Source organism: Seriola dumerili, unplaced genomic scaffold (genome assembly GCF_002260705.1).
Source record: "Seriola dumerili isolate Sdu_G_001 unplaced genomic scaffold, Sdu_1.0 BDQW01000011.1, whole genome shotgun sequence".
NCBI classification, from domain to species: Eukaryota; Metazoa; Chordata; class Actinopteri; order Carangiformes; family Carangidae; genus Seriola; species Seriola dumerili.
This window is the reverse complement of record NW_019174266.1, coordinates 411757-422481: the sequence shown is the minus strand read 5'-3', so window position 1 is coordinate 422481 and position 10725 is coordinate 411757. Positions and strand designations below refer to the sequence as shown.

The following is a 10725-nucleotide window of genomic DNA, read 5'->3' as shown; positions in this document are numbered from 1 at the left end:
TATCCTGACATCAGAAAATAGTAGAATTTGTTTAATCATTATGACTTTCTTGTTTATGAGGTTTTTATGTTTAAGTTTTATGAAATGTAAATGGATACAGGAGCTTTTTCTTCCCACTGGATTGAAATGTGGAAAGTTTTCTTCTCTCATTTGTTAAGAAATGAAATTATGAAATACAGATGTGCACTGATGCATCTGTTGTCACTGAAGAATCGTTTCTGAATTGAACAGAGGACGCCAGGAAGAGCAGCCATTGTTATAACACCGTGGCTAATGGGGGATCTAACTGAATAAAAAAATAAATTATAAATAAATAAATTATAAGCATGTCTTTTTAGATAGTAGAATACCAGTAAGACGCTCTAGTTTAAACTGGTTTCCTCTCATTTTTACAGATATATTAGCAGTTTAAACTTTAAATTAAACTTTTACCGCTAGCGTCACGTCATCATTGTCATTTTAACCCGTACAAGTTCTTAACAATATTTCTTCTTACAGCAATAAAGTCAATTCAAATCAATATGGTAAAAAAAAAAAACTCAAACTAAAAACTTTTATTTTTATCTTGTGACTTTTTTTTCTCCCAGTATTTGGCCTGAGCTTCGTTCATTTCTAAATCACTGACCAACCAATTAATGTTCCTCTGACCTTGTTTTTTTCTTCCACATCTTCTAGAACCATAGAAGACGAGGGGCGGTGTTGGCACGGAAACAAAAAAAGACTAATAAGTGGTGTGTTTAGGTTCTGACAGCTGGATCTGGTCACACAGATTCATTAAGCTCCGACGCTCCAATATCTCCCACTAAACTTTTTCTCTCTCCGCGTTATTTTTATTAGCAAAGACCAGAATGAAAACACACAGGAAGTGTTGGCGAGCTTCTCGTTTAAAGCTGTTAAAATGACCAACAATACCAGCGATAGATTAAATCAGCTGCAGCTAATTAATGTCAGAACCGCCGACTTTGCAAAGATTGAGAGCGATGAGACACGTCGCTCTGATAGCTGACTGCAGCACATTAAATACAGGAGAGTCTCCCAGTTAAAACCCTTTTTAGAATCAATATTTGGGAAATGCATCAAGCTGCTAATTCATAATCAGAACCTGCAGCGTTTGGATCAGGCTGCGTGCGGATAATCGGGTGAGACTGCTGTTTTGTTACAGCTGTGAATTCGCGGTGTCAGAACGAATCAATATCAATCAGGAATCAATGTTTCATATCTCCCGCTGCTCATGTGTAGTGAATGTTAATTTAGCAGCTGCCACTGAAAACCAATCCTGGCTTCTCACCCGACAACAGGTGATCGCAGATCGAGTCTTTGAGTTGTGGATGTTTATAACTTTATTTACTTCTAAATAACAGATCAACATAATGACATTTTCTTCCTCTTTCCCGCTGTGTTTGGTTTCATTTTGTTTTTGTCTTCACACACTTTCACAAAATATGTGCAGCTTCTATTATCTCTTCCACCCCGACGTGATCTCTTACCACTCGCAGTAGCCTCCTCTGCTCCTTGAAGGTGGCGCAGCAGCCCAGCACGCCTGTTACCATGACGATGGCTCCAGCCAGGACCAGTATGTAGGCGGAGGCAGCGTAGGTCTTGGAGGAGAGAAGGCTAATGTAGTCGCTCTTCTCAACCAAGGTCCAAACGCCCACCGCCATCACAACGCCCCCTGCCAACTGGGAGAGGAGCGGATGATTAGAGTCCGAACTGGAGCAAGAAAAAAAAAACCAGGAGTCTGATCCCTGAAACAGCGAACTGTTCGACACCGAGCAGACAAAAACCCAGAGTGACAAAAAGGCTTTAAATTATTTATCACCCAAGGAAGCTTCAAAGTGATAAAGAGGAGCCTGAAATTAAAACCTAATGGTTGAATGTGAGCTGATAAAAACGACCCACCGCTGCCGAACCAGATAATCTGATCTGGAGCCAGTTTATGCTGCAAGATAATTGTGAATCTGATTAGTTGATTGACAGGAAAAATCAATCTGTGACTACTAATCTTTTCAGTCTGATCAGCTCTTTAAATGAGAGGATCCTTTTCTCGGTCATAAATGACTGTTGCTCAGACAAAGACAAGCACATTTCAGACACCACCGTGCGCTCTGTGACATTAAATTGAGAAAATAAGTGGCAGATTAATCAATAAATAAAATACTCATTATACTTTTTCAAAAATTTGCCAGTTGAGCATTTTAAAAAGGTTTTGCGACACAGCAATCTTGTGTTTTAAAGTCTGCCCACAGGACAGACTAACTAATCAAAACTAAAACTAAGAATCAATGTTTCAATCCATCATAAAACCACTGTCCTACATCTTCAGCATTATCTAAGCCAACAGTTAAAGAGAATGTGAGGTAAATTAAATCAATATGATATTACCATGTGGAGTCAGCAGATGGTGCAGCACTGCAACAGAAATCTGTTACCACGCCAAAGCCATCAATCCAACCACCTGTCTAATTTAGATTTAATTTATAAAGGGAGATGAAGCTAGACACCGAGTCAGACTGAACCACACCCAGAAAACACACAGAGCAGTAACTACAGCGCTTTACTCACCACTTAACTTTACCTTTTGTTACAATACTGCATGTTTATTATTTCATTTTACTTTTTATTTTTTCATTTAACTCATTTCCTACAGTTCAAGTTAATGTTAGAGGCCTTAAACAGCAGCTTCATGACAGGAGAGAAGTGACCCCTGATTTCCCTTTAAGAGATTTTCAACTGACTGTTGATCATTTAAAAAAAAAAGAAGTGATAATATCAAACAATATTTTTCTAAATTCTCATTAATTTCTCCCTTTATTTTTCATACATGAACCATCTCATGAATCCTGCTGCTACCTGCACTGAGCCTCTGGCCCAGCGATCCGCAGTGTAAAGCAGCAGGATGTGGTTCGGTCTTTGCAGTAACTGCTCCATGTGGCGAACACGATGCTCGTTGTATCTGTACCTGCTGTTAAAACTGAATGAACCGCAGGAATTAGTGAATCCTGTCCAAAAGTAACTGAAAGCTGCACAAGTGAAGGGAACTCGAGCTTTGGCGACACCTGGTGGCAGCAGGAGGTAACGACTGGTCTTTATAGTTCATCTGTTACTGGGTGACTGAAGGAACAACGCTGGATTTCAATCTGACATCTTAAAATAATGTTTTTTAAAAAAGAAAATGGTGAGGAGCCATAACTGATGAAACTGAAACACAGTGAGTATCCTCTATTGGCTGGATGACACTATTGTTTTCAGTGTCTTTGTGCACAAATGAACGCACATGTATTTCATGCTTCTGCATTTTTATTCTCGTCTTAAATGCAGGTGATCATCGGGGCTGCAGTAATACTCATTATTAAAAACACTGCTCACACAATAAAAGCACTGCACTGTTTCCCTCAAAGTTATCTCCTCGACCTTGAAGATTACACGGTTTGTTCAAGATGCAGTAAGTGGTCGAGGTCTGACGGCCGATCAGGTTTAATTTCCATCTACGAGTCAGAACAAGGCAGAGGTTGCTGCTTGAATCTGTACGTGTTGTAAACCTAAATAACTAAAACATGATAGCGACGATAAGACAAACAAAACTCTGTCTCATCCCGCTGCAACACCTGTCATTCATTTCTTTTTTTACTCAATTTGGTGTCTTGAATCCTCCTCAAAATTCAGTAAAAAACATTGTGACCATATGTTACTCCTGAGGTAAATAACGAACAGCTGCCATTCAGTAAATGACTTTATACTGCTGCAGTTTGTTCATTTTGTTGTCTGAAGTTCAAGTCCAGAGGCAGAAACAACTGTATTTACAATAACTGAGATTCATGATGATGGAGCTTGAGGGAAAAAAAATGATCTAATAATCACAAGAGACAATGGAAATAACTGCAAGGCAAAGGTTAAAAGATTTCAGAAATATAAATATGGTTGTCAGAGTAAAGACTGCAGTACGGTTTGATTCTCTGGCAGACAGATGATTATCACAAACGGGCAGAGCTGCGAGATGATTGGACAGTAAGGCTGCCACGCTGACGTCCGACTCGCTCTCCAACACGATGGGATCAGTTATTTGTAGTGTTTTTCCTCCTACATTCTCAACACTGGAAAGTTTGGAGGAATTAAGTCTGTGAATGCGTCTTCTGTGTCCTCTGTGGAAGAATGCAACTTGGCTTTGAGTCTGTGAACTGGAATAGCAGCAGGCGTTTCTCTGTGGCCTGAATCAAAAAATGCTTTGTTGACGTTTCAGACAGAGTTTTATCAGCCAATTCTTATTTTTTATAACATGTAAAAAAGCAAAATTATTCATTCTGTGTCTGTATGTATTACTGTCCTTTTGGGGAGAAAAGGAAAGCTTTGACTTGTTAAGACTTGTGTTGTGAAGAGCAGGTCTAAACGAGGGGCTGGACCAATCAGATCACACAGAGGACTGACGTCAGGTGTGAGCCCCTTTGCCCACCTGCAGCAGAACCCTGGGCTCTCCTGATTGTCTGAGGCTACGTCCACACTAATACGTTTTCGTTTATCTCTTTAGCTACAGATCCGCCTCCCGTCCTACACCACTGGAGTTTTGGAAACGCTGCTGGACCGGATTTAGTTTGAAAACTTCAGGGTTGCGTTGTCGTCTGGACGAGCGAATACGGAGACCTTTTGGAAACGATGACGTAGACACCCACGGTCGCTCCCTGATTCGTTCTAATTAATGTGATTAATGATTTACAAGTGTTACTGACCTTGCTGTCTTTGCTAGCAGCTGCTGTTGTTCACTTATATTCTGCATTTTAACACAGAACTGTCTGGACAATCTGCTTCCTGTTTACACCGGCTCGCACGCGCCCACGTGATTGCGCAGGTAAGTGTAAATGTGTTTTCAGGTGTGGTAGACTGGACGGAGACTGGTTTTGGTTGAAAACGTAGTGCGTGGACGTTTTCACACCTAAAGTCCGATGGCTCTGCTACGATTCAGGTGATGAGTTTGTAAAGTTGCAGGTTCGGTTTATTTGCACACAGAGAAAAATTCAAGTGAACCAAAAATGCATAATTACAAACCAGGTGAGAACATTCCCTCGTCTGATTGGTCAGATCGTGTGGCTCATTAACTCATAACTTATATTTTTAGTTGTCGTCCATCTACCTGTCTACCTGTCTACCTGTCTACCTGTCTACCTGTACATATAACCCTGAAGGACTACAATAAATCAGAATTGGATGGAACTGGACTTCTGCTTCTCCTGGTGTCTCATTGTCCCTGACCGCACACCCAGTGTTCACATCACCTGGAGACCAGCACACGATCAATATCAAGTCTCATTTACAACTTGAAATATCCTCTCCTGGTTTTATCAGGAGCTGAGTTGGATGTGTTTTCTGAATTCATTCTAGTTTAATCAACGTCACAATCTGGACGGCTTAGGCTGATAAATGACCAAAACATCTGTGTTGATCCCTCCGGCTCCTTTTATTCTCACACCGCTGTTTAACCAGTTAGACAGATTTGCTTTCTAACCAAACTCTGACCCAGTTTCAGTGGAAAACATAAAGCTAACACCTCAGGCTATTCATTAAGTCTGTTTTCAATCGTTAGTTGAATTAACCTACAATTAAACTAATTAATTAAATAGTCATCTTGCGCACAGATGGCCAGCTGGCTGAGGAACACACGACATAACCGCAACATCCACAGTTTGACTCCACCAATCGAACGAGGGGCCGATTATCTGAAAACCAACATGATCAGTTTTTTAATAAGGTGCGACTTGAATGCGACAGGAAATCGGCGAGTGCAAAACTACGGCAAGTACAGAAGGTCAAAGTGGAACTGGGTGTGTAAACCGCATCGTGCTCACTATGGAGAGTTTGGCAAAATGACTTCACTGCTCTCCTTCTGTTTTCTTATCCTTTGTCTGACCTTGGGAGGTTTATCTAAAACTTCTCCGACTGATTCCCAAGATTCAGTTGGGGAATAAAATGTCGTGAAAACCATTAAATAAAAAACATTCGGCCAAAACAAAGTTCCATAACCAGGTCATGAATGTCGTAAGGACACGCCTGCATTTTTGGGAAAACTCAAAGTATGCAGCTGCTGGAGGAGCTCGTCACACCAACACAACAAGCACTTGGTCTGAGAGGAAACTTACCCAAAAGAGAAAGTTGAAAGTGAACAGGACGTATTTCAGGCAGATGGTTCCACATGTTTCCTTCTTCTCTTCGTACGCCCCCATGCTGCAGAAGACAACAGATTTTAAAAACTTGATAGTAAAAGATCAAAGTGACAAACACAGACTCGTTCAACTTTCTGCGATCTGGATTTAATATGTAAAGAAATTAGTTTGTTGAAGTTTTAGTTCTGAAACCTGAAGAAATATGAAACTGTTTTTCTGCAAGCTGCACAGGATAGCTGCCTAAATTCAAGACTTTCTAAAACTGACCTCGACAAAAAAAGTAAAAAGCACTGATGCATTTATTTTGTGCAAATGTACAAAAATAAAATAAAATTTCCATTCAGTGTCCAGATACAGATTAAAGTAAGATTTAAAACATAACTGATTAAACTGAGAAAAAAGAAAAGTTACTAATTTGTTGATGGTAAAAATGACCATTTTTAAAATCAAATATTTTCTCAATTAATTAATTAGTCTATAATGTGTTTTTTTTTTTAAAACTGTGCAAAAACAACAGAAATCTGTCTGATCATCAACACAAAACCCAAATATATTCAATTAATTGTCACATGACAAAGAGAAGCAGCATCTGAGAAGCTGGAACCAGAGAATTTTTGGCATTTTGGAAACAATTAATCAATTGCTGCAGATTAATTTCCTGTTGATCAGCTACTCGACTACTTGTTGCAGCACTAAACTGAATGATATAGAACATAAATAAGTTAAATTAAGTGTGTTGCAGGCCGGCCGGCCGGCTTGAAGGACATACCAAATAAAAGAAGGTAGCCTCTCTGCTGCTGTGCGATGCTTTTAACAAATGAGACGTTACAGGGCTCTCGCAGGCCGAGGGGGAGTGAGCATCAGATCAGCAGTGTAGGCAGAATCAGCGCGCTGAGCTATTTCATGTGTATGCAGAGAGATCCATGACTAAGCACTGAGCAGGAGCCGAGAGTCGGAGCCAAAGGCTGGAAATTATACCCACCCGCCTCTCTGGTGCCTGGTACCAACATCCAACGCTTCGGGGAACAAAGTCGTTCTCCTTTTACGGGTAATTAATTAATAAAATTTTCAGCAGGGTGTGTTTTCAAAGATCGGATGAATGACGGTTTTAAGTTAAAACAATTACTTGTTCTGGCTCTGAATGGTTTAAACATGTCACTCACTGTTTGTTTTTTTAAATCTGTATTTAAAGCACAGTAATCAGCAGCGTATTAAAATTTGACACCGTTTTCACCACAACAACGTCAAACACGACGTTTTAAAGATTTATAGATCATCATGTAACACTTGCTTCTTGCTGCCTTCATGTAATCTTTGTTCCCTGAGTCTCACATCCTTTCTTTTTTTTTTTTCCCCCCACAATTTTCTTGGCTGTGTTGCCAGTCAAGCCCAGACTCGCCCTCCTGTGACTGCCTCTCATCTTCCCCTCCTGACGCTCCCGTCTGGCCCCCCCACCCCCATATACACTACTGTCAATTCAGAGGAGTGCACTGCATGAATGAGTGAGCATGTCTGTTGACCATCTGTTATGGTGGGCCCTCTTAACGTGCTCCTGTTAATTAAATTCTAACAAGACTTAATTGGCGACGCCTTCTTTTACTTCTCAGAGCAGCTGAGTCAAGAAAGGAAACTTCCTGTTTAAGACGTTTACAAGTTTTCTTTGGAAAATGGAAGAAAAAAAAAAAAACACTATAGAAGGAGAGAACAGTTCATCTTATTACCTTTAGTTTTTCTCAGGATGTGATACCTTTACTCAGGAGCACGTTAAATAAGACTGACGCCTGATAAATAAAGGTCTTATGTATCACCCGTCACTCTTCCTGAGTTAATGGCTGTCTGGTCTAAACCCCGGGAGATTACAGGCGTGAAATACTTGGAACAGGTCCAGAAAGGTTTTTATCATCTGCATAAGTAAAGAGATTTATTTAAGTGTTAGTGAAGGTAGACTGAGGTGTTTTCAGACTGGGTGGAGAAAAAAAAATGATAATTTTGAGCAGAAACCAAGAGTTTTATATTTTATACCAAACACAGATTTTCATCTACAAGTTGTCAGCATTCGTTTTACAAGATATTAAACGATTTTAAAGTATTTCTCATTTGGTTTCCTCTGTTACCAAATTACAATGTCAACTATTATACAAAGTCATATCTTAGATTTATCAATATTTCAACACAGAAGAAACATTTATACAAAAAAATAAATAAATAAAATAACGCTGATGATTCAAATTTGCTGTTTTTAATTTAATTTAGAGGCCACAGGTTTAATCCCAGCACCAGGACACGTTTCAGACTCCAGCTGTTTTCAAATTTTGCAGCACTTTCCCATTAAATATCCTCCTGCTGTTACAGAAATAATTAGTGTCTTAGCCAAAGGAGCAACATGAGTTTGGCTAATATGCAGAGCTAACACTGCTGCTGTTCATGGACTTCAAACCAAACCTGCGATTAGATTATTGAAGTGTTATTCCCGCACTGAGGTCTTCAGGTACAGGTGTGTTGGAAAACCACAAGAACATTAAAATTGTACACACTGTCTTTTGAACAAATTAATGCTGCAACTAATGATTATTTTGATTATCAATCATAATCTGTTGATTATCTTTTTCAACTTTCTATTCAATGACAAAAAAAATAGTGGAAGGGTCCTCAGTGATATATTCAAATATCTCATTTATATTCAGTTTAGATTTTCAGTGTCCAATGATATAATGCAGAGAAAAGCAAATCCTCAAGAAAAAAATGTTGACTGTGCATTTTTGAAAAATCATTGAAATGAATCCCTGAATGATTGATTTGTGAATTTTCTGTGGATTGACTGATCGATTCAACAACAAAAAAATTACCTGATCTTGTAACTGTGGGGAAACTCCACTTTACCCTGTCCAGACTTTGAACAGCAGGTAATCTGATTTGGGTGTGATTTTGCCAAATCTGTGCCACCAGTGTGAACACATCCTTTCATCGGATTCAAGTGAGTCACGTTTTAAAGTATTAATGAATCACACCTGTGTAACCTCATCACATTTCCACTGTAACACAGGAAAAACACCAGGGACATAGCAACCAGGCTGTTTGATTATAGCCAGTGTGTGAAATTATTTGGTTTTAATTAGATTTTTGTTTAAAAAATAGTTAAATATGTCAACCACAGTGTCCTAAGAGATGACATATTCAGTCCAAAACCTACATTTATTCAATTAACACACATATAGTTATCATAAATATTTAATTATCTTCAGCAACCGACTGATTAATCGACTTATGGTTGCAACTTTGGAACAATTATAGTAAAAACAAGAATAAGATTTGATGATTATTGAGTATTTGACCTGGTTCTGACAGGGAGACGTTAAACTAACGTTTCCATTTCAAATCACAACCGTGTCCGCAGCGACTCATCTGTGAAACCGCTGGAAAGTAACGTCTTAGTGGTTTGTAAACGGTTAGAGCTCGTTACAACCGTGTAAAAGCCTCGTGTGTTTTCAATACGCAGAATAAACATCGTTATGTGTTAAATTGTCGCTCTATCCGCAAAGAAAAACCAAACTTTAGCGTGTTTTCTCGGTGGTTTTTAAACTATCGTACAGCGCATCTCCTCGCCTGCGTTAAGCTAACGCTAAAGTTACTGCTCTTCAAATGCTGCTGCTCTTAACTGTGAGGAAAACGGCTTGTTTCTTATCAAAACCACCTACTTTTCTAAATCACAACAGCCCGATTAAAACTTGTTTGGTAAGTGTGTGCTCGTGGAAAGCTGCAAAATGCTCCGGCTGCGTCGCGAAAGACGACAATAACGCTTCCCCGTCCGGCCGATGCGGCACCGCAGTGTAGGCTAACACCGAGCACTTCCTGCTCTCACCTACCTGCTGTGTCCTCCGCTCTTCTGTCGCTGCTCGGAGATGAAATGTGCGGGGGAATAATCCTAAAAATATCCTGTTTTCATTCCACTGTTCTCGGGTAAAGAGCTCTCCGGCAGCCGAGTGAAGCTGGAGGGCAGAAAAATCAGAGTGCTGAGCTCACGGACTGAGTGAGGCTGGAGCTGCTGTTGACTCCACCCCGGGCCACCTTGCATGTTTCTGGGTGTGTTTTTTTTTTTTCTGTCCCGGGGCAATTCTTTCTTTCTTTCCCTTCAGTGTGGTGCGAGCAGGGCAAACACAGAGGGAGCGAAGCGCGAGAACAGTCTGCGGGTTTTTAGGGATTTATATGAACTTTTACAGTTTTCTATTCTGGTAGTTTCACGTTACGGAAGTGAAATTGTTTGTTGTAATTAATTGTATCATTATTTTTTTTCCTTTTTAGAATTCTGAATTTAAATCTCAAAGTTCTGATTTTCAATTCAGAATTCTGCTTTTAAACTCAGAATTCTGATTTTTATTCTCATAATTCTGTGGAAAAAAGGTCAATTCTTATTTCAGAATTCTGCTTTTAAACTTAGAATTCTTCACAAAAAAAAAAACTATGAGAAAAAAAGTCAGAATCCTGATTTTAATCTGAGTTTCAGATCAGAAATGTGGAAAGCTAAATGACCAACTCTCAAAAGGCTGAGATCATCGCTGTCTGACTTTCTACTTGGAAG

The 10725-nt window shown here is 39.5% G+C and overlaps 1 protein-coding gene across 1 annotated transcript in view; it reads right to left on the bottom strand.

The window, feature by feature from the left end:
• Positions 1 to 10213, bottom strand: part of LOC111224101 (CD151 antigen-like) — a 23138-nt gene extending 12925 nt beyond the window's left edge. The window contains exons 1-3 of the mRNA XM_022748502.1: positions 10013 to 10213; positions 6126 to 6210; positions 1488 to 1679 (exon numbers count right to left, since the gene is read on the bottom strand). Coding sequence (XP_022604223.1) covers positions 1488 to 1679; positions 6126 to 6209 — 276 coding nt within the window. The 5' untranslated portion in view covers position 6210; positions 10013 to 10213. The remainder of the gene's footprint in view (positions 1 to 1487; positions 1680 to 6125; positions 6211 to 10012) is intronic.
• Between the last annotated feature and the right edge of the window lie 512 nt (positions 10214 to 10725).